The 24,520-nt window shown below is 32.8% G+C and overlaps 1 protein-coding gene and 2 pseudogenes across 8 annotated transcripts in view; 1 reads left to right on the top strand and 2 right to left on the bottom strand.

Annotated features, from left to right (window-relative positions):
* Positions 1–24,520, bottom strand: part of CEP126 (centrosomal protein 126) — a 90,002-nt gene that overhangs the window by 19,203 nt on the left and 46,279 nt on the right. For 5 of the 8 annotated variants that reach the window (XR_003044991.1, XR_003044992.1, XM_025043754.1 and 2 more), the window contains exons 5-7: positions 17,352–17,550; positions 11,626–13,768; positions 603–715 (exon numbers count right to left, since the gene is read on the bottom strand). Coding sequence is in view for 5 of the 8 variants with exons in the window: in XM_025043754.1 (XP_024899522.1) it covers positions 603–715; positions 11,626–13,768; positions 17,352–17,550 (2,455 nt within the window). In the remaining 3 variants the exon portion in view is untranslated. Of the gene's footprint in view, positions 1–602; positions 716–11,625; positions 13,769–17,351; positions 17,551–18,991; positions 20,131–24,520 lie in introns of all 8 variants that reach the window. The other 3 variants (XR_003044993.1, XM_025043755.1, XM_025043756.1) reach the window with 2 other exon arrangements.
* LOC112476292 lies at positions 136–254 on the bottom strand (annotated as a pseudogene).
* LOC112476215 lies at positions 7,125–10,323 on the top strand (annotated as a pseudogene).

Genomic DNA, 24,520 nt, shown 5'->3' with positions numbered 1-24,520 from the left:
GGGTAGCAGAGAGGTCCCACTCTTTTTTTTTTAATTTATTTATTTATTTATTTTTACTTTTTTCAGGTGAGGCAACCCTTGGTTGACCTCAGAGGTTGCAAGGACCTTGTCAGCTTACAATCCTTTATTTTTTTATGTCTACAGCACCTGGTCTTCCTAGGTGGTCTCCCATCCAAGTATTAACCAGGCCCGACCCTCCTTAGTTTCTGAGATCAGCCGAGATCGGGCTTGTTCAGGGTAGCATGGCTGTAGACACCAAATAGGATATTTAAACACATAAAGACTATATGAATCTTTATGATTAGCATACTTGCTTCCTCTATCTATAGCTCTAATTTACTTTTCTATGTTTTTTAATGTATATTTAAATAACTTTGTTGTTAATGACCTCAGTTTTTTTCCAGAGTTGACTATATACCAAATAATTACGGTACAAAAAGTTCCTAGCATAGAGAGTCCAATAGTGCTTCACAATAGCTTTGGCTATGCTTATTGTTATAGTAGTGCACAGTTTACAGCAAGAGCACAGTCCTTTTAGAACATTCTGTTTTCTAAGCAGTTTTCCACCAATGAATAGAGGTGTTTTCTAATGATGTACTTACATTCATTTTCTCACTGTACTTCTGTCCTATACATCCAGGGTTTTGTTTTTTCTGTTCTAAATTATTTTTCTGCTTATTTTCAACGATTCTTTTTCTTCTCATAACAGTCGAATCTTAAACAAATGCCAGCACAATGTCAAAATTTACATCAATTGAATTAGGAGTATATATCCACCACAAACTTCCAAATTACCTTCAAACATTACAGAAAACTCTAAGTTTCATTCAGTCAGTAAACTTTTTTTGAGCTTTTCTTATATGTACTATGCATGGCACAGTTACAATAATGAATTTAAAAAAAATCTCTGCTTTCAAGGGGTTTATAGTTTAGAGCAGTGACCTCCAAAGTGTGGTACAACACCAGAAGGATATGCAAATAAATCACCTCTGTGCAGGAAGAACATATTAGAATTTCACTTTATATTTATTATCTAAAAATTAGAATTTAAATTTATTATGGTAATACAGTTGACTTTTGAACAACCCGGAGAAGTTAGTGGTACTGACCACCCACGCAGTCGAAAATCCCATATAACTTAAATCAGCCTTCAGCATATGAGGATTTCCAGTTGTGAATGGAAAAAATATATATGGTTGACACTGGCACCCTTGTCAGTTATATATTGTACACAGTAAACAAAGTTATCTTGGAGGAAGAGTAGATATTCTAAGTGTGTTTCACTTCCTTCACTGTACTATATTTTATGTGTGCCCTTCTAAATGGATTTATAGATATCTTGTAGTACCTGAATGAGTCCTCACGAAATGAGAAAGAGGCTAAAAAAGAGTTTTGTAGGAATTCCATTGTATGTGTCATGTTTCATTATTTAAGATAAGTGGTGGGTACATGAATATTTATTATGTTATTTTCCTACATCTTTTGTATAACTAAAAACATATTCTTATAAAATCATAGATCAAAGATAATACTAATAAAGAAAACACAAGTAAATAAGAAAGGCAGAACTGACACATCTCTTATTCTTATTACAAACTCTGCTACATAATGACAATGAAGTATAATTATGTTTGTAACAAATTAGAATCACAAATTAAATAATTATCCAAAAAACTATAACAAACTTCAGCCTAAATTCATATTGTACCTGGAGATATTAGCTAATGATGGTATATGAAATAAAGTCATTGTAATTGATAAGATATTTGAAACTAAGCATTCAGAGGATCATTAATAATATATGAGAGAAAAAAGTATTTATACATAATAAATAAAATTATTTTTATAATTTTTAAAGTATATTATTTATAAAATACAAAATTTAAAAACTGTTTTAAAAGTCTGTACTTCACCTTTATCTCCTTTTTAAAAAATTTCTATTTCTGGTTAAGGTGCTTCACGTATATTAACAGTAATACATGTGTATGGCATAGATATATATAATATGTGCTCAAAATTTTTATTAATAGTGGTACAATAAAACCTTTTAGAATCCATTATTTTAGAAGAATTTAAATGGATTATTACAGTAAAATGAATTGTATGTAGAGCTGTAAACAGAATTAAGTAAAAGATCAGAGGCCAGAGTGTCCTTGTAAGAATCAAGAAAGGTTTCACAGAGAAGCTTGGTCTTTAAGGAGGAGTAAGCTCCCAAGTAAAAAGACTCTTTGAGTCAAAAAGAAAATTATGTACAAAGGCACAAAATAATAATAATGAAGTTAAAAAATTTCTTGAGGCTGAAAGGTAAAAAATTCAGTTGGTCTGCAGCATACAGTATGAGTATATGTGTAAGCACACAAACGTCTTGAAAAGTACATGGAAGTGTGTTTGTGTGTGCTTTTGTGATCAAAGTTCAGGTAAGGAGGAAAAAATGAAAATATTTTAGCCCTGAAACTATGTACTGGAGAACATCAATTTGAATATTGAATCTAATTGATGTTACGATAGCTAATATATACATATTTTCTATATACAGCTATACATATATAGTTATGTGCATATAACTCTACATATAAAACTATAACTATATACAACTATATATCATTCTAAATCTGTATAACAACAAAGACACAAAAGCTTTCGATTTTTAAAGTTGGCTAGTAATTGAACATCTGACCTTTTATAGTAAGAAATAATGTAATTCTAGTTATTATTTGTTGAGCATTTATAATTGCCTAGGCATTGTTCTAAAGCTATAGGCACTATCATTTTCACTATTTTTCCAGATAAAGTAAGGTACAAGAGAGGATAAGGAACTTGCTTAAGGTCACAGAGCCAATAAAGAGCAAAGCTGGGATTTAGTTCCAAGCAGTTAAGTCTCTAAAATTTAAAATTCTAGCTCTTACACTTCGTGCTAGTAACTTTTATTCTGATTTGACTGTGTCTCACAGAAAAAAGTACATTTTGCATTGTGACCCAGGATGCATATACAGTTTTGCAAAACATATTTACCCTTACAACATATGATGTCCTCTGGTAGTTTTTATTCTAGAACATTCTGATTCTAAAATTATAGTTCATTAAAAAAATTCTGGTTACCACTCATTAAGTTGATTTCATTATTGACTCAAGAGTATGACCTATAGTTCAAAAAGCACTGCATTATGCTTATTCCCATCCATATGGGTATGCTAATGCTAAAGAAGCTAAATGCTAGATATATTAAATGTTATAGTTTCTAGGGAGATCATTTGGGCAGCAATAAAGTTTCTATATTGTTTTCTATGATTGGAATTGTCTTCTCCTAAATCTTGTAAAGTCCTTCTCTTTGCATTTTTGAAGAACTTTTAAAAATATCATAAATGCAAATTAACTTGGCTATATAACTGCTGCATTAAAAATTTTTACCTCTCTTCAGGCTGTTCATAAATATTCTGAAAGCAAGATTTACCAACACTTTTGTACTTGATTTGTAGCATAATTGTTTTTGTGCCTTATTGTTCTTTGTGTAGATGTTCAGTTTTATGTATTGTAGATTATTGATGCCAGGAATAGATACAGTGTTTAAAACTGTTTATGTACTGTTCCACTTAAATACTTAAATACTATCTAGTAATTAACATAGTATCTGAGAACCTTCATATTTTTATAAAAATAATATAGTTTGTACTGGCATTATCTAGCAAGATTCCTAGGCTCACATGAAAATTCTAGATATGACAGTTTTACTACCAAAACTCAAAATCTATTAATCTTTAGTAAAGTGTTATGTATTTTTAAATTTGTAGTATTTTTAGTTATAAACAAAGGAAAATTGTGGAGACATTCATAGAATTATAGTTTTGGAAGAGATCTTAGAAGTTAACTAGTTCAACCTCTTACTCATAGATCTCAGTTACTCAGATGTGGACATTCAACCTGTGCTTGAATGGTATAGTGATGGGAGCTACTACCCCATTGTCGGTGGTTTTAGCTCAAACCCTTTCTTATGCTGAATTGAAAACATCTTTGAAATTTTTAACCTTCATTTAGCTCTCTTTTCTCCTTCTTCCACACCTTCAAATAAACCTTCAAATATTTGTATTTACTATCATGTGTCTTAGGTGTAGTCTCCTTTAATTGGTCTTCAGACCTAACTCTTCCTTCCATAGTCTTGAGTTACCACAGTATTTTTAGATAGCCCTTAACATATATAGCCTAAAATAATGTAGAGTACAGAAGTACTTCCAAAGATCTGATTATTATTGCCTAAAATTATATTGTTTTAAACAGCTATGGAAAACTTTTTTTAAATTTAGTTTTGTGTGTTTTCTTTTTAAAGAACAATTGTCAAGATGAATATTTTTCTCTTAGAACTGCAACAACAACAACAACAACAACAACAAAACCTAAATACATACAAGCAAGCTGCAAAGGAAAAGACCACATTAAAATCAACTTTTAATCATTAAGAGGAGTGAAACTACAGATCACAAACTGGCAGAAAATATTTGCAACACATATAATTGATACAGAATCACAAAAGATATAAAAAAGTATCAGTAAAGGAAAAAAGAAAACCAAGAGCAGACATTTCACAGAAAAGGAAATGCAATTAAGTGCATAAACATGAAAAATGCTCAATTCATGCAAATTATTATAATTAGACATGGTTTCCCATCCATAAGACTGAAAACATTACACAGCCTGATATCAGAGTTTTGGTGGTATATTGCTCTGGAAAATAATTTGGTATTACCTAGTGAAGTTGAAAATATACATACCCTGTGACTCAGCAAATTGTATATCTGTAGATGTACAAAACTGTTCCTAAAAGCATTATTCATAAAAGCAAGAAACTGAAAGCAACCCAAATGTCCAATAATAGAAGAATGAAAAATTTTTGTATATTAATGTAATATGCAAAATATATTATAATAGAGCAATGAATATGAAGTACAGCTAAACTAATCAAAAAATTAGAAAAACAAAATTGATTGAAAAAAGCAAATCATAGAAGAATATACCCTAAAGATTCCACCAGAAACTACTAGAATTGATAAATGAATTCAGTAAAATACCAGGATACAAAATTAATATTCAGAAATTGGTTGCATTTTTATACACCAATAATAAACTATTAGAAAGAGAAATTAAGAAAACATTCCCATTTACAAGTGCATCAAAAAACCCCGAAACACCTAGCAATAAATTTAACCAAGGAAGCAAAAGACCTGTACTCAAAATTACAAGACATTAAAGAAAGAAATTGAAGAAAATAAACAAATAGAAGCATATACCATGCTCATAAATAGGAGGAGTTAACATGATTAAAATGTCTGTACGACCCAAAGCAATCTACAGATTCAATGCAATCCCTATAAAAACACCAATGGCATTTTTCAGAGAACTAGTACAAATAATCTAAAAATTTATATGGAACCATAAAAGATCCCGAATAGCCATTGTAATCTTGAGAAAGAACAACAAAGTTGGAGGTATCACACTATTTGATATCAAACTATACTATAAGGTTATAGTAAACAAAACAGCATGGTACTAGCAAAAAAACAGACACATAGATCAATGGAACAGAATATGGAGTCCAGAAATAAAACTCACACCTATATGGACAATTAATCTATGACAAAAGAGGCAAAAATATGCAAAGGGTAAAGAGAGTCTCTTCAACAAATGGTGTTGGGAAAACTGGACAGATATATGCAAAAAACTCCAAAATTAGAACATCATTTTACACTATGGACAAAACAAAACAAAACAAAAAAAACAAAAAAACCCCTCAAAATGGATTAAAGACTTAAATGTAAGATGTGAAACCATAAAACTCCTAGAAGAAAACATAGGTAGTAAACTCTCTGACATTGTTCCTAGTAACAATTTTTTTTTTTTTTTGATATATCTCCTCAGGGAAGGGAAACAAAAGAAAAAGTAAACAAGGGGGACCTCATTAAACTAAAAAGGTTTTGCACAGCAAAGAAAACCATCAACAAAATGAAAAGACAACCCGCCAATTGGAGAAGATATTCGCCAATGATGTATCTGAAAAGGGTTAATATCCAAAATTTATAAAGAACTCATACAACTAACAACACAAAATAACCAAACGATCCAATTAAAAAATGGGCAGAGGACCTCAATAAATATTTCTCCAAAGAGAATATACAGATGGCCAATAGACATATGAAAAGATGCTCAACATCACTAATTATCAGAGAAATGCAGATTAAAACCACAATGAGATATCATTTCACACCTGTCAGAATGGCATCATCAATAAATCAACAAACAAGTATTGGCGAGAATATGGAGAAAAGGGAACCGTTGTGCATTGTTAGTGGGATTGAAAATTGGTGCAGACACTATAGAAAACAATTTGGAGGTTCCTGAAAAAATTAAAAATAGAACTACCTTATGACCCAAGAATTGCACTTTTCTGAGTATTTATCCGAAGAAATACAAAACACTAATTGAACAAGATACACATCCCTATGTTTGTTGCAGCATTATTTACAATAGCCAAGATATGGAAGCAACCTCAGTGCCCATCAACAGATGATTGGATAAAGATGTAGTACATACATGGAATGGAATATTACCCATAAAAAAAGTATGAAATCTGACCATTTGTGGCAACATGGATGGACCTAAAGGGTATTACGCTAAGTGAAATAAGTCAGAGAGAGAGAAAGACAAATACCATATGATTTCACTTACATGTGGAATCTAAAGAACAATTTAAATAAATAAACAAAATAGAAACAGACTCTTAGATACAGAAAACAAAATGGTGGTTGCCAGATGTGAGGGGATGTGGGGGGCTTGGTGAAAAAGGTGAAGGGAGTAAGTACAATTGATAGTTACAATATAGTCATGGGGATCTAAAGCACAGCATAAAGAATATAGCCAGTAATATTGTAATAACTATGTATGGTGCCAGGTGGGTACTAGACTTTTTGTGGGGATCACTTCATAAATTATGTAAATGTCTAATCACTATGTTGTACACCTGAAGGTGATATAAAATGATATTTAATGTCAATTATAATTAAAAAAAGAAAATATAGAATGCAAATCATAAAAAAGAATAAAAAGAAAAAAAAGAATGTAGATGAACTAGCTCCATTTATATAAATTACAAAACTAGGCAAAACTAAATAATATATCATTTGAGATACATGTGGCAATATTATTTTTAAAAAGCATGGAATCATTAACATAATTCTATATGGTGTCATTTCTGTAAGAGAGGAAGGGAATGCAGTTGGGGAGAGGCATATAAGATTTCAACAATACTAGTGATTTTCTATTTCTAAAACTGGGCAGTGGGTACAGGGTTTTTCATTTATTATTAGTCTTTAACTTGTTCTTATATATTATATACATTAACACCTCCATTCCCCCCACATAGGGAGTGTTTTTAAAAATAAGCATAATAGCTATGTGGTTAAGGGCACAGATGCTAGAGAGAAAAGGCCTGCATTTTAATCCTTGCTATGCCGTTTATGCTAGCAATGTGACTTATACAAGTTATGAATCCTCTGTGTGCCTCATTTTTCTCATTTATAAAATGGGAATAATGTTATTTATCTCACAGTTATTAGGAGAATTAAATTTGTTTTCATATGTGAAGTACTTAGAATAGTGACTGGCATATAGTAAATGCTATCTAATTTTTACCTAGAATAAAAATTGTTCAGTGTCTCTGATTAAATGTCTGATCTCATGAAAACTAGGATTATTTTAAGGTATGAACACTGCAGCTGCAAGACAAAAATCTTGGCTCTGCTTTAAACTAGCTGTGTCATCTTGGGCTATATAATTTCACTATTATGTGTGCCACCTTCCTCACGCATAAAATATGGGAGTTAAATGCAATTGAATCTTTGGTCTTTTCTAGTAATCAAATTTTTGATTCCTTGAAGGTATTCTTAATACTACCTGGAATAGGAAAAAAATGCATTCTTTTTGATTTCAGATTTAGTATTTAATATGCCAATATCATTTGCCTTTTTAAAAAACTGAAGAACAATCACCTATAGAAATATGCACAGATTATAAGTATAGAATTATATATACACACCCAAATTGCATAGCCACTGAATTCAAGAAATAAAACATTACCAGCACTGAGGAAAACTTGGGCAGAGAGGGTCACATACATGGCGGCCATTGGGATGGGAAAGGTGACAACCGTGCCTGCAAGTCTGATGTGTACATCTATAAGTGTGCATGCAGCCAAAAAAGAAGAATCCAGAAAGCAGCTAGTGAAACCAGAGCAGCTCCCCATCTATACTGCACCACCTCTCCAGTCTAAATACATTGAAGAGCTGCCAGGTAATTTACAAATGGGCTTTGCCTCCATCTGAGTGATTACAGTTTCAGTATTGGCAGGCTTGGTTTCAGCAAGAAAAAGTTCTAGACTTAAGAAAATTGCTTATCCACTGGGACTGGCCACTTTAGGAGCAACCGTTTTTTACCCAGTGCAGTCAGTAATAATTGCGAAGGTAACTGGGAAAAAGGCATATGCTACAACAAAAAAGAATCACTTCCTGAACCTAAAGAAAAAACTAAGCTAGGAAGCTCTGCTGAAACAGAAATACCTGCAAAAACAATTTATAATCTGAAACACTCAGTGGCTTTGCCAATAGAACTCAACTCTGAAACAAAGACCAAATGATACTCTACCTAAGGTGCTTCACTGTTTGTGCCTGACCTCAAGCTCATGGATCACGGGCAGTCCCATCCAGAAGATGTAGATATGTACAGCACTAGAAGCTGAAAGAATCTACGTAGAGAGCTACAAGATGTGTGAATTTGCAAATGATGATGAAAAAAAATCATGTCATTCGTAACTGCAACGCATATAGTATAACTTAAAGCAAGTTTTTCCCTTACATCTTCTAATGTATACTTTGATTAAAATGCAAACAGCAAATACAATCCAAAAATATTAAATGATTGCTGAAGAGACAGAGGTAGTAGTATGAAGATACATTTGATGACTTTTAAAGGTGTTTATAAAAAAACAGTGTAAATATATGAGCACTTATGAGACTAAATTCTGAAAAAAATAGGTATGTATATATCTAAATACTTATACACATATATTTAGTTTACCATTTTGTAATTAATGTCAGCTAAATTAGAATGGTGTATGGAAGAATTTGTTCCCTACCTGCTCTTTTTCATTTCCCAGAGCTGGAATAAAATATCCATATTTTATTATAAAAAAAACTACCAGCACTGAAAAAGCTTTCTCATTACCTGTTTCCATATACTTTCCATCTTAGTTTTACTTGTTCATGAAAGTGATAGAAAAAAAAATATAGTTTTTTTTTATGAAAAAATGTACATAAAATATAAATTTTTTTTTTGCACGATTTTATGGTGTGAGATTCATCCACATTACTGTTTCTTAGTAGTGGCTCATTCATTTTCATTATGGTATTTCATGGAATGAATGATGGAATTTTGCTTTATTTATATATTGTAGCGTTGAAAGACATTTGAGATAATTTCAGGTTCTGGCTACAAAACTGCTATGAAAATCTTTATACATGTCTTTTGGTTTACATATGAATGAATTTCTGACACATACACAATCTGTCGAATTAGACTTGCTGGGTCATAAAATACGCATATGCTCAACTTTAGTAGATATGAGTTTCCAGGTGTTATACATCTTTATTAATAGTATTCTATCTTTTTAACTTTAGTCATTGTGATGTGTGCCGCTATATGTAATTATTTTAATGTGGATTTTCCTGAGGAGTGAAGCTGAGATCTTTTCATGTTTATTGACCATTTGGCTATCCTCCTTTATGAAAAGCTTATTCGAATATTTTGGCTTTAAAAAAAAAATGGTATGATGGTCTTTTTGATGTGTCACCTAGTCTACAGTTTGCTGTTATGCAATCAAACATGAATATAGGTGTTGCTGTGAAGGTAGTCTATAGATTTTATTACAGTCTATAATCAGTTTGCTTTAAGTAAGGGAGATTACCTTAGATTGGCGGTCCTCAACCTTTTTGGCCCCAGGCACGGGTGATCCTATAAGAATCTAATGCCTAAAGTTGGGAAAATAAGGGTTTCTCCATATGAACATATATATTTTATTCCTTTATCAGAGAATGAGAACATAATTTTAATATGCTACCCTTTCATGCTCAAGCTATTGGAAAACTATATTTCCTAAAATTTTCCTGATATATGTGTGTGTGTATATATATATTTGCTTAATAATTATATTTATTATGCAGTTTTAATAGAAAAAGTATGGGACTTGGTGCCATAGATATTTAGATTAAAATATCAATTTTGCTATTTACTAGCTCTTGACATTGGGCAATTCTATTTCTTTCTTTGCAAAATAGGGCTTTAAATAATACTTATTTCTCAAGGTTATCATGAGGTTTAAATGAGACAATAAATAAAAAGACTTAGCACTGTAACTGGCATAGAGTAAGAACTCAAAAAACATAATCATAATTTATCATTATTTGCTTTTGCATATCAAATCTGTATGATGCTTTCATTTTTTGGAAGTAGTGTGAAAACTAAAGTTACATGGTGAAATGGCTGGATAAGAAGAGAATGAAATATATATATTATCTAGGCTCTTGCAGATAAATGCTAAAGATTTTTAGATTACAGTCTTTGCATTTAGCTTCCCATCTGTTAATATGGCTTGTATCTATTCAAGAAAAGTTCATGTGTCTATGAAGTGCCAGGCACAGTTAGGACGTGGGGATACAGTGATGAATCACAAAATAAATCCCACGGTCCTTAAATTCTCTGGTCTAACTGAAGAAGTCTTTGAATATTCAATTTTAAACTAATTCCCTTTTTATATCTTCTTAATATTTATTCATATCTTTGGGAAAAGGAAAGCATTGCTTTTCTGATTTTCTCCTGAAGTCCTACCTTTTTCTTAACAGTCAACTGATTCCTACTGGTAGGAAATTTTTGGGCTTCTAGTCCATTCCCTTAGAGAAAAGTAGCTTTATGTGGCATCAACCGCGTAATGCCATTCTGTAGAGAATTAATTTTCAAAAATGTTTAAAGGAATGCTATCATTTTTTTTCCATATGAAAACCAACGTATATAACTGATAACAGTAGAGCTGCCACTCTTTTAGAAAGATGAAAAGTTCTGGCACATCTATTATTAGCTTATAACAATTCAATTCAACAAACATTTTAAAGAAAAATAAAGAAAAGTATTATAACATTTATTTATCTATTTAGAATAATTTAAATAATATTTTTTACTATGATTATTTTGATAGACATTTTGACTATAATATTGGGGTAATGACAAAACGATATGGAATATTAATCAGATCTGACTCTTTGTCCTCCCTCTTTTTAACTAAAAAGAAAAGTCATGGAAAAAATGGAGGCTAGCAAAGTTTCAAATTTTAGTTGAGTAAAGGTTGGGTCATTCTTTTAAAAACTTCAATTACTGGATAGACAAGGGCACAATATTAAGGGAAATAAGTTGTTTCTATAAAGCTAAACTATTATTTAACATTAATATCTATAAGGTATACATTGCTATACCTTAATAAGTTTCACATGAATTAAAAAATTTGTACATTTTATCTATAAAAATATATATTCTTACCATCTGCCTTTTCATTTTGACCTAGAATATTATGCCGTCTTTTCCATGCAGGAACAGATTCTTCTTTAGTAGATCTAAAAGTCACAGAGTGATGACTTCCTTCATAAACAGGACATCTTTGGGTGCAATATAACGTTCCTTCTTGCTGGGCAACCATTTGAGTGCCATGTGAATGATTTATTGTTGCTGAAGTCTGGCACTCAGAAGAACAACATGGTACAGATGGCATCACAGTGACTAAGTCAGAACAAATGTGTGAGAGTGGAAGACTACTTTCTTGAGTCCACTGATTCAACTTGTGTTCTGTTTGAAGCACAGGTTTTGTATTAAAATAGTTATTTGTAATAATGTTTTGAGAATTTTCAGGCATTACTGATTGACACTGAGAAACTTGTATGTTTTTATCACTCCTAATATTTGAAGGAGATTTAGGAGGAGGATGAGGTACAATTAATTTACCATGAGCTTGTAGAAATGTGTTGGCCTTGCTCGTAGACTGTGGTCGAATAACAGTGCCTTTTCTGTTTGGATATATAAAACCTGATTGGACTTTAGCAGATATTGTCCTGATTACTTTTGCTCCACCTCTTTGTGGATTACCTTTCTTAGTTTTAGAATCACCGCTATGTATAGAAGATTTACTTTCCTCTTTTTTTGAGGCTGGCCAGGCTTGTTTAGCAATGTTATGACTTGAAGGTATAAAAGAGTTCAAAGACACATGGTCTGTTCCAGATCCTCCCAATGCAGCAATGTTTCCAGAGGAATCATCCTCAGATTTTTTTCTATCAGCAGAATTCACAGCATAAGCAGGAACACTAATTATGTTGCTGGCAGCACCGCTTTCTGTTTGAATGTGGAATGGTTGAGACCACTGTTGAGATATTTCTATTCCACTGTTCAGTGAATGATTATCTTCAGCATTTCTCCCCATATCTCCAGTTTCATCAAACCACCTCAGTTTTTTAATAGTCTTTGGAATTTCTGCACTGTTTCCTTTTTCTTTTGTTAATTCGATACTATCTTTGATAGCTTCTGCTTTTTGATTTCCCAACTTAAAGCCCTGCTTTATAACTAGTGCCTTAAAATAATCATGTTCGTATTTAGATTCTTTCTTCAAAATACTTTTAAGAAATCTCACACTACTTCTTTCATGAATATTGTATTTCATTTTCTTGTGCTGACCAACTAAGTCACAATTAGAAATTACATTAGACGATGATGTTGATGTTTCAGTTATTTTCTGTTTTTTATCTTTTGCATCAGAGTTGTGAGGTATATAGGCAGCTTGAACATTGTTTGAAAATAAAGGCAACTCTTTATTACTATTGAAATATTTTATCTTTTCATCTTTAACATCTTTCAGTTCCTGTAACTTATCAGAACACTGCACTGGGTCAATTTCTTTTATATGTATACTGTTCTTTGGTAAAGGTCTAGCTGATTGTGTATTAGAGAGCAAAACTAAAGGTGTTGCCACAGGTAAAAATGAAGTAGGAACTGAAGTAGTTCTATTTTCTTGAGTTAATTCAGAATATTTCTCTTGGTCTGAAATTGTAGCCATTTCCTGGGTTAGAGAATCTGAAGTGTTCCATGCTTTGCTGAATTTAAATGTTGGGCTCTCACTAACTAATGGTCTCTCTCTTTTGAATGCCTCAGAAGAAGAATCAGCTATCCTCATAGTGCTAGTTTCAGAGGTCTTTTCACTTTTATCTTGTACATGTGTGGGTGGACTAGATACAAAGGCTCTTGAATTATTAGCAGTATCTGTGGTTCTTTCCACAGTTCTTAGAGCAGAAGAATTTTCTTCTTTACTATTAAAACATTCATATGAAGGTAGAACATTAGGCTTACTTAAAATATCTGAGAAAGGTGTGGCAGTTTGAGTATTTGGATCATCTAAATTTATTAGCCAATTATTTATATGTTGAGTTTTAGAGAATGACAGTTTATCTTCATCAAAGAGGCTTAGATTAGTTGATTGTAGATTTGCTGATTTGAGGAAAATAGAATTCTTCTGGATTGATTTAGAAGGCTCCTTATTAATAAGTGTTAAATATATTTCTTCATGTTCTCCAGCCTCAAGACTGTCTATACTTGAAAGAGTTTCAGAATTTGTTATCTGATTAACTTCATCACAAAATTTCTGAAAGAAAATAAAGAATATTGTTTTATAGCTTAGAAATTTTTAAATGCCAAAAGTAATGATTCAACACACTGTTATTTTCTCCTTTGCATTTAAAATACAGTAAAATGACTATAAACAGTGTAGGTATGTAAATAATCTATATCCCTGGAACAATCTTCAGAGTGAGAAAGAGCAAGCTAACAGAGACTTATAATATAATGTGTTTGTCTTAATTTCTACACCTAATGTTAACTATCCAATTATTCTAGTCACAGTTATAGCTTAGAAAAGAATTTTGCTATCACTATTCCAGAATATGGAGTGTTGTGAAATTCTAAAAAACAGCTATTTTCAAATATTTTTTTCCTGAAATCTTCACTGGACTTAAATGAAGCTCCTAAAAGCTCTATGTTCCTAAAATGAATTCCCTGTTGGAAGGGCTATATCTTTGTTGTGGTCTCTATAGTAGAGTTCTCAACTGTGGCTACATTTTAGAATTACATAAGGAGCTTTATAAAAATATCTATGCCTTAGTCCTGCTGATTTAATACTTGGATGGGTTCCATGTATTGGTATTATTATAATTTCAAAATTCCTCAGGTAATTATAATGTGGATTTAGGGTTGAGAACTATTGATTTTTAATGGCTCTTTTTTTGAGATTTAGCAGAATAATAGTTTCCATAAATTCTATGGACATTCTCATCACTATATCACTGAAATTTTATAAAATTTATTAGTATATAATACAATTTTATAACATTAAAGTATAATAAATGTTTTAAAATATTTATAATTTCTCACACATATCTAGAATGTATTAATCTGTATCACATATATAGAAATAGATTCAAAATTACTTTAAATTGTAGAGGTAGTCAAAAAGTTAAATGAACTCAAAGAAAAGTAGTGTCCCTTAAGATTTTTCAAATTTTAGAAAATTTAAATATTTTGATATGAAACTAAAATACAGTATTTTTTTAACTAAGAAACCAAGGAAATCAGTTATAGAATAGAAATATTTTTAGTTTGCACAATTAATGTTTACTGATTGATATATTACTGTGAAATAAGTTTTGAAAAAGATTCACATGAATTTGTTTTGATATTACTAGGATTTGTCCCTGCTTATTGCATTCTTCAGTACTGTGATCTTTTGTTAAAGAGATGATCATTTCAACCTAATTAGGAGAACAAAACAAAGCACAGATCCTCCAATGCCTGTTTTTGAAACTGTGTTACTTTAATTGACAGTAATAAGGAAGTCAGGCTTGGAGGAGTTTCTTTGAGATTACCTATAATGAGATGTTTTAGAAGGTCCTTTTAGATATAAGTGTGATGTCCATGGCTCTAAGATTTGTTTGCATAGGTCTGTAATGGCTTCATTTCCTGAAGTACCTCAAAAGAAGTTCAGCAACTTCCGATTTCACTACACTGTACTTTTTCCCCCAGAATTTTTCGTATCATTAAACAATGAAACATGATCAGATTCAAGTCTTGCTCATAAGTTACTGGTATCAACTACCCTAGACTTAACATGGTTTGTGTTTAAGTTTTTTTTGTGTGTGTTTGTGTTTTATTTTTAAATCAACTTTATTGAGGGTATACTTATCTATAATAAAATATACCTATTTCGAATGTATAGTTCAATGGATTTTGACAAATTATTCACACATAGCCACCATATCAAACATATAGAAGAACCTTCCCATCTGCCAAAAGTTTCCTCATGCTTCTTTGGAGTCAGTCCCTATCCACCATATAACAACCAGTAATAGATTTGAGTTTTCACCTCATAGAAATTTCTTTCTGCCTAAAAAAGTTCCTGTAGTATTTCTTGTAGTGAAGATGCTGGTGTAGTGCAGTGGTTTTCAGTTGTTTATTTGAAAATGCCTATTTTCCCTTCATTTCAAGAAGATATTTTAGTTGGATACATAATTCTACATCGCCATTTTTCTTCTCTAAGAATTTAAAGAATATTGTTTCACTGTCTTTCAGCTTGAAGTTAGTTGTCCATCTTACTTTAAAAAGTTCTCATGCATGTAATATATCTTTTTTCTCTCTAAAATTTGATTTTGATGTGCCTTTGTGGTGTACGTGTGTGGGTGCATGTGTAAGCATGCGTGCACTTGTGCATGCTTATCTTTCTTGGAGTTTGTTGAGCTTCTTGGATCTGTGGATTTATAATTTCATTAAATTTGAAACATTTTAAGCCACTATTTCTTTCAATATTCCATTTCTCCTTTGTAGGATTTTAATAAATTTATGTTATATTGCCTGATAGTGTCTCACAGGCCACTAACACTCTGCTTATTTTTTTCCAGACTTTTTTCTCTCAGTGATTAAGTTAGATGATATTTATTGTCATGCCTTCAAGTTCACTGATCTTTCTGTCTGTAATGCCTACACCATTAAGCCCATCCAGTGAAATTTTCATTTCAGATATTATGCTTTTCAGATTTAGAAGGTCTGTTTGGTTCTTCTAAAATATCCTTTTTCATTATTTATTTTTATTTTATTTTAGTTCCTTGAAAATATTGATACAAATGATTTTAATTTCCTACCTATTAATTCCATAATCTCTGTAATTTCTTCATCCGATTATATTGCTAATTTTTCCTCTAGTTATGAGCCATATTTTCCTGCTTTTTCACATGTCTAGTAAGTTGTGATTGAATGTTGGGCATTATAAGCATTAGGTTGTACAACTAGATTTCAGTCTTCTTTAAGAGAGTGTTTTTTTTTGGCAGGCAGTTGGTTAACCTGTGGATTTTTTTGAGGCTTATCCAGAGAATATGCCTTGGTAAAAAAATCTATGTGATCATAGGGCTTACCTCATTTGTTTTCCCCCTTTTCAAGATCATATCCTGTACTGTCCATTATCTAATCTCTAAAAACATGTTTCATATATTTCATTCAAATTTATAGTTGTTTATGGCAGAAAGACACTTCATCTGAACAACAAAAAGCCTCCTGCTTTGCTTTTTTTGGCTTTGCCACTATTGCTTAATTATTAAATGAATCAGGGCAAGGTTAGGAATTTAATCTTTATATCAGCTTACTAAAATCTCATAAATGTGTGTAATTACTCATGAAAAAGAAAGTGTATGAACATTTTAGGAAAACTAGTGGAAATCCCATTCACTGGTTGGAAAATAACAAGTCAATTCCCTAAATTATAGAATAGAAACACTATTTCTACCTAATTGTGCCCTATATTTATTAAGAATCTAATGTCTACATGTATTATAATAATGAGCTTGTTTTTTATAATTTAATCTTTAACAATGATACTTATGTTACACTGTACCTTCAAATAGCTTTCATGTTTGTCAGAAAATAACATTCATAAAGCATATTTTTCTAAATATGAGATGGAAAGAGAAGAACAGAGGAAGTAGAAAAATGAATAAAAGGTAGAGAAAAAAACTAAAAAATTATTTTCTAGTATCTGTGATAAATTTGTGCTGATTCATCCACATTCTCTTTCATAGCCTATCCTTGGCTAATGGCGTATGTTTCTTTAGTGAAAAGCACTGAAAAAATGGGACAATATTATTACTAGGTATTAAAATATTAATAACATATTAATAATTTCATACTTGCAAGCTGCTTAGATGCTGATCTTCTAGTAGTTTCTGAGTTTCCACCAGTTTAAGCTGGAACACATCTTTGTTAGCAGCCAAGTTCGTCCTGCTGTTTTCCTTCATTTCTTTATCACGATTGATTTTGGATAAGAGATGTTTCTGATGTTTATGATCATTTTTTGACAATGATGAAGGCAAGGCATTATCTATAGCTCTGTGAACCATACATAAAAATGTTTAGTACATTTAAATGAAGTTAACTTCTTTTTATACACATATAAATGACACATTCATGTAGTGTGTGTGTGTTTGTGCATGTGTGTCCAGATAATCACATATAAGGATATTGGAGAAATATGTAGATATAATGGAATGGGAATTTAGGGTAATCGATAGAATAAAAATGGTTGTGCAATTATAGTTCCAATAAAGCAAGGGTCTCCAAACCCCGGGCCACAGACTGGTATTGGTCCGTGGCCTGTTAGGAACTGGGCCACACAGCAGGAGATGAACAGCGGGCAAGTGAGCAAAGCTTCATCTGTATTTGTAGCCAATCCCCAGTGCTAGCATCACCATCTCAGCTCCACCTTACATCATCAGGCATTAGATTCTCATAGGAGCACCTGTCCCTGGTGTGAAAAAGGTTGGGGACCACTGCAATAAAGCACTCCATCTTTATGTAGGAATGCCCAATTATTCATAGCTTTGATTATTAAGTCGTATTCCTCTGTTGTTTAGGACAGCTATAGAAGGAAATCCTGTAGATATGTAGAGTCAACCCTCAGTTCTTTAAGAGCATTCCTATCTGGATAATAATAATCTGCATTACCTTTTGTTCTGGGTACAATGCCGTACTGCCATGGCTGGTAGGTATTCCTATAACCTTAATAGAGTTGGCTGAAGATTCAGGCAGATAGAAAAGGTAAAAATCACTTGTCAGGGTAGGCAGGAATTTCCATCTTAGTTTACTAGGTTTAGGTGCTTGGATCTTACTCCACAGAGGAGAGTGTACACATTTATTTTTAGTTGTGTCACATATATAGGCATGGTTTTCATGCCACAGAAGGGGTACCTTTAATTTAGAGTTCCACTTTTAGTGTGCCAAAGTGCCATTCAAAAAGTATTAGGGGATGATATAATCTTCTATTAGAATTTTTCAACTTCTGGAAACTTATAGCATATTACATTTCAGCATATGCACAAAGTGGACAAAGAAAGATTTGGGGATGGGAGTAGGATGGGAATGAGGTATATAAAAAAGCTGACAGCTGCTGCAATAGGGCCATTAGTGTGAATCCTAAGGGTACTTATTATTAATTTATTTGAATTCAATTATCAAGTCAATGAAGATAACAAACGTTTTGGAAAGTGACATATGTGACATATACCTATCTCCAATACCCATATATATCTTTATTTGGACAAACTGGAATAGTCAATGAGTACTAGATTCCTGACTATCCTTTTGTGACCACAGGGAGATCAAGAAGAGCAAGATGTTATTTAACACAAGTTTCTAAACATTGAAAGTATGTTTCTCTCTCTTCCTTTTAGGCTTACTATGTCTAGTCTTATACATACCTTCCCCTTCAATCACCCTTCCCAAACAAATATTGCTAAATCTACAAATTATCTAATAAACTTAATTTATTTACCTTTAAAGTTGTCGTCTCTCAACTTTTTCTTCTCTATTTCTTTCTTCACTACTCCTCTTCCTTCTCTTCTCTTCTCTACTTTCTTCCCCCAGTGAGGATTGAAGGGATGGATAGAAATAAAAGGAGATGGGGAGGTAGAAAGAGAGGGAGAGTGAAGCATAGGGGGAAAGGAAGAAGAAATCATAAAGGAAGAAGAAACAGGAGGAAGTGGAGAAGGAAAATCTAAGTAAGTTGGAAGTAAACATGGAGAAGGAGATGAATGCAAAGGTGAGGAAAAAAGAGGAATAGACGAAGGATGTAAAGGTGGAGAGGTAGAAGAGGAAGGTGAAGGAGAGGCAAGACTGGATGAAGAGGAAGAACACTGTATGGAGGATGAAGAAGAGGATGTAGAAATAGAAGGAGATGAAGACAAAGAAGAGGATGGAGAATGATGGGGAGGTGGATGGGAGAGAATTGAGGCAGGTGGACAGTCTACAAAGGCCTGGGGCAGATTTGATAGTGTTGTGGTTTGTGGAAAAGATTGCTGGACTGACTGAAAAGGATCTAAGCTAGCAGGATGTTCAGACAATGGAACGATATAAGAAAGAGTGGGTACTGATTGATGAGGGGGATGACTGGCTAAACCCGAATGCTTCAAAACAGGGAGAGCTTCTAAAGGGGTTGGAGAAACAACCAGTTGAGTTGGAAGGGAACGATGAACAAGGGCAGGCATTAGAGTGGTTGGGGTACAATGCCGTACTGGAAGGAAATGTTTGGGTTTGAAAGTTTTGTAAAATAACTTGCTCTGTGAGTCAGAATCAGGAATGGTTGGAGAACTTTGGGGTGGGTGGGGTAGATGGTCAGGTAGTCCAGAAGGAACTGGGGCTGGCAAAAAAGGGAAACTGCTAGAAAATCTGGGAGCAACTGGGGCTGGAGGGCGAGGAAGATATTTGATTGGGTTGGACAATAATGGGGCTGGTAAAAAGGTCTTAGGAAGAGTAGAGGAAACAGATGAATGGATAGGCAGAATATGGGGCTGGCGGGTGGGAGAAACAGTTGGATAGCTAGGAAGAATTTGGGAATGGTAGGCCCGTGAAGGAGATAGCTGATCAGGTAAGGAGGGATCAGATGTGGAGACAGCTGGACAGGCAGGAATGGATCTGCACAGGTGGAAAAGCATTTTGACAGGCAGGTAGAGAGACAGCCTTATTAAGATGGCTTTTGGTTTATTGGGCTGCCTTTAGTCTTTTGATTCATATTGTTTTTTGTCCTTAAGGTCCACACATGATCTTCTGATCACTGTGCTCTCACATGGGCTGCGAAATGTACATAGGTCATTCAGGTTTCCCTTTCCCGTTCTTTGCTTTTAGAGTATTTTTACCTCTCAGAAGTCTGATAGTTGTACAGATAATGAATGTAGGCTAGACAATTTGTTCTAAAGCTCTAGTACAAAGGTCAAATAAAGGTCAACTAAACCACTGCTCAGCTCTGGCCAGATTTCTCAGGGTAGCATGTGGTTTAGAATTGATGATCTCACCACAAATACATGGATATTGGAGATAGATATCTAATATCATTATAAAGTATAAAAATTTAATATAGGAGAAACTATAGCTTCTTTTACCCTATATCTAACAGAAGGGTCAAGTATATTATCTTTAAGATAAGGATTTGGATGCGATGGAAGGCTGATTACCTATATTTTTAATGTCAATCCATTATTAACATTCTTTTATCTCATTATCTCCTGAGGCAGCTTCAATTTTCGTATGAACACATTCTCTGATTTTTCTTGAGGCTTAGCTTTGAATGCTTTCCATGTTTTCATACATTTTTTTTTTCTCCTTTAGATGACCACATTATTAACATCTTAAATTGTTTTTATCTACCATTAATATTCCTCATATTAGAACACTTATTTATGGGTACTGATGTACCTCCATTTCTTTGGAAGCTCCCTGTTTCTTGGCATTATAGTCATGTGCTGTATAACAATGTTCTGGTCAACAATGGACCACATATATGACTGTGGTCCTATGAGATTATTATGAAACTGAAAAATTCCTATCACCTAGTCACAGCATAACCATTTTGTCATCTGAGCCCAATGTATTCTTCACATGTTTGTGATGATGCTGGTGTAAACAAACCCACTGCACTGCCATTTGTGTGAAAGTATAGCATATAAATTATGTGATAATAAATGATTATGTTACTGGTTTATGTATTTACAATGCTATATATATATTTTTATCATTATTTTAGAGTATGCTATTTCTACTTATAAAAATAATTTGTTGTAAAATAGTGTGCAGTGCTACACTGTCAGCAGCCTCATACATCTCATGTTTACTGTCTCTTGATTGCACCATTTTCTCTTGCACTTGATCTAATCTCGTGTTGTTTTATACAGTAACATGTTTTACAGGCTTGTAGCCCAGGAGCAATAAGCCATGCCATGAAGCCGAGGTGTGCAGTAGGCTGTACCATCTAGGTCTGTGTAAGTGCACTTTGACATTCGCACAATGATGAAATCCCCTAACTACGCATTTCTTAGAACATATTCCAGTTAAGTGGCACATAACAGTACTATATTCCACAGCACATTTAATACATTGATTTTGTATCTTGCAACTTTACTGTATCTATTTATTTATTGTTTCTAATAGTTTTTTTTTTTTGGTAGCATCTTTAGGATTTTCTATACAGAGAATCATGCCATCAAAAAGTGACAATTTGACTTCTTCATTCCAAATTTGGATGTCTTTTATTTCTTTCTCTTGCCTTACTGCTCTAGATAGCTTCCAAAACTATACTGAATACGAGTGGTGAGAGCAAGCATACTTAATCTTGTTCCTCATCTTAGAGGGAAAGCTTTCAGTTTTTCACCATTAAGTATGATGTTAGCTGAGAGTTTGTCATATATGGCTTTTATTATGTTGAGGCATTTTCTTTCTATACAGATTTTATTAAGTGTTTTAATCATAAATGCATGCTGTATCTCGTCAAATGCTCCTCAACACATTTTAGGTTTGTATTCTACAGAAAATGTATTTTTAATGTAACAATAGTTTATCAATATTTGCAGCTTAATTATATTTGTTATAAATAGTACATATAAATACTTCTATTAAATTAACACCTGATCCTTAATATCCTTAATATCTTTTTTGTACAGCATATTATAGTTTATAAAGCATCTTCGCATACATTATTTAATATTGCTAGTTATCTGCAGAGAAAATTTCAACTTTTAAATAAGTAAACCATAGTGTTCTCTCTATGAATTGCATACATCTGTTGTTTTTCAAATACATAACATTTAGTGTGTGTAGGTGTATATGTAAGTAGATATAGATATCATGAAGTCATAGTATATTAAAGTAATATACTATATTACAATAATAATATGAAACTATTGATTCTAATTTAGAATGAAGATAATTTATCATAAAACAAAGATGATGTATGTTATTTAATAGTCGTAGCACAGATTTGGTATAATGATAACTATATATTTTTTTGCTATAGGGAAATTAAAGTTGTTCTGATACTTTACCTCTTCTAAGACTTTAAGGACTGTATACTGTTGAACAAAAAAGTCTATCCTTTCATTCATAATACAAAAAGCTTCTATATTAAAAATATCTGATAACACGAAGGATAACAACTGATACACAAAAAATGAAATCTGAGAGTGAAAAAAACCTGTATATAAAAATGAACATTACTTATTTCTACACTAAATGGTTTGGTATTTTTTATCACTCTAAATTCCTCCTGGACCCTAAAACTCTCTCTAATTGCCTGTCATCTTCCATTTTCAGGCAAGGTTTTCCATAAGTACTCTGTAATTATATTGCCTTCACTGCCTCAACTTCCATTTGGTCCTTAACACACTGCTATCTGGCTTCCACTTCTACTACTTCAATGTACTAATCGTGCTAGTAATTAACTAATTGACCTAATAATTACAAAAATAGACACTCTTGACTGCTATCTTTCTTGACTTTAATTCTCTTGGTTTTCATATTATCATGCTTTCCTGGTTATTTTTCTACTTCTCTGGTTGTTCTTCCTTAGGGTCTTTCTTGAGCTCCTCTTTCTTTGCTTGTCCTTTATATGCTAGAATTTTTGAAAATTATGTGACCTTCCTCTTTGCTTATCTATTCATACATACTCTCTGTGTAATCTTATTTATATTATCTGTGTGATCTTATCTATCTATATGTGAGTGAAGAATTAACAAAATCTGTTCTTTTCTGTGGACCAATTTGACTTTGAGTTAATTTTCTAAGTCTGTTACTCTGGATTTTTAGTAGGATTTCAACTGTATTATAAGGCACATTGATTATGTTAAAAATGACCCTTCATTGGTAATCTGCATCTGGACTGAGAGGACTGTGAATAAAACCATAGATACCTGGTAGGAATCCATAGTTTTGGGTTTCCAAAAACTATAATTATAATTCCTATAATTGCACATGTCCTGCATGGACCTGAAAGCTATACATATGGAGCCATTTCAAAAAATATTGGTCCTGTTTGGAACATAGGCTTTCTAATCTACAGTGGCTGTATATATATTCATTGTGATCTCTTTTCCTTAGAGCTGAGCTGTCTGTCACTTGTGGGGAGAGGGGCATAGCAAAGACTGGCCCTTTGACTGTTTTGTGGCCTGCTATGAGGATTCTTCCTATTGAAGATGGACATGCAGTGTTTTCTGTCCTCTGATTGAAGTCAAACATGGCTTATCATAGTCATGAGAATTTGATTGTTTAGCCAAACCCAAGACTACCACGGGTGGGTATTGAACCATGGCTTTTAGTTTCATCCATTCATTGGTAACTATCATATCTATATTATGGCCCAGATTTTTTACCATGAGAAACTGGCCCTGGAACATCCCCAAATCCTCCTGATTTTCCTGCCACTATTCTCTCCATATTCAAGCTCACAATTTACTATCCCCCTTTCATTGACTCCCTCTTTTAAGCGTCTTCTTCTCTACTTCCCTCATTTTGATAAATGGTTTCACTAATTAATTAATTATTAATTAACCAAACTCAATCTCCAGAGTCATCCCTGACTCCTCTGAATCACTTCTCAGTTCTTAAACAGTTATCAAATCATGTTGATTCTGCCTCCTAACAGCGCTCAAGAAGTCATCATTTTCATTTAGTAAAGAACCACTTAATGTGATTTTCCCATCTTTAGTCTTATCCAGTTCTTTCCCACTCTGGCAATATTTCTAAAATTTAAATGCTGTATGCTCGCTTTAAATCTTTCAGCAATTGTTTTTAGAACAAACTCCTGGCTTCCAACCAACCTATCTTCTCACTGTACACGCTAGCCAAACTGAACTACTTTCAGCTACTTTAACACAACATGTTCTTTCATGCTTTTTCACACACCAATTATTTCCTCTGTCTGGAGTTCTCTCTTAATGTTTGTCTCTGATGAAGAGCTTCCTCATTTATTAAGCTTCAGGTCCAGTTTATACCCTCGAGAAGTGTTCACTGATGTCAGTGATGTTTCTCCATTAAAAGT

The sequence above is a fragment of the Pteropus alecto genome, unplaced genomic scaffold (assembly GCF_000325575.1).
Source record: "Pteropus alecto unplaced genomic scaffold, ASM32557v1 scaffold12, whole genome shotgun sequence".
Lineage (NCBI taxonomy): Eukaryota > Metazoa > Chordata > Mammalia > Chiroptera > Pteropodidae > Pteropus > Pteropus alecto.
This window is presented reverse-complemented; position numbering and strand designations above follow the sequence as displayed.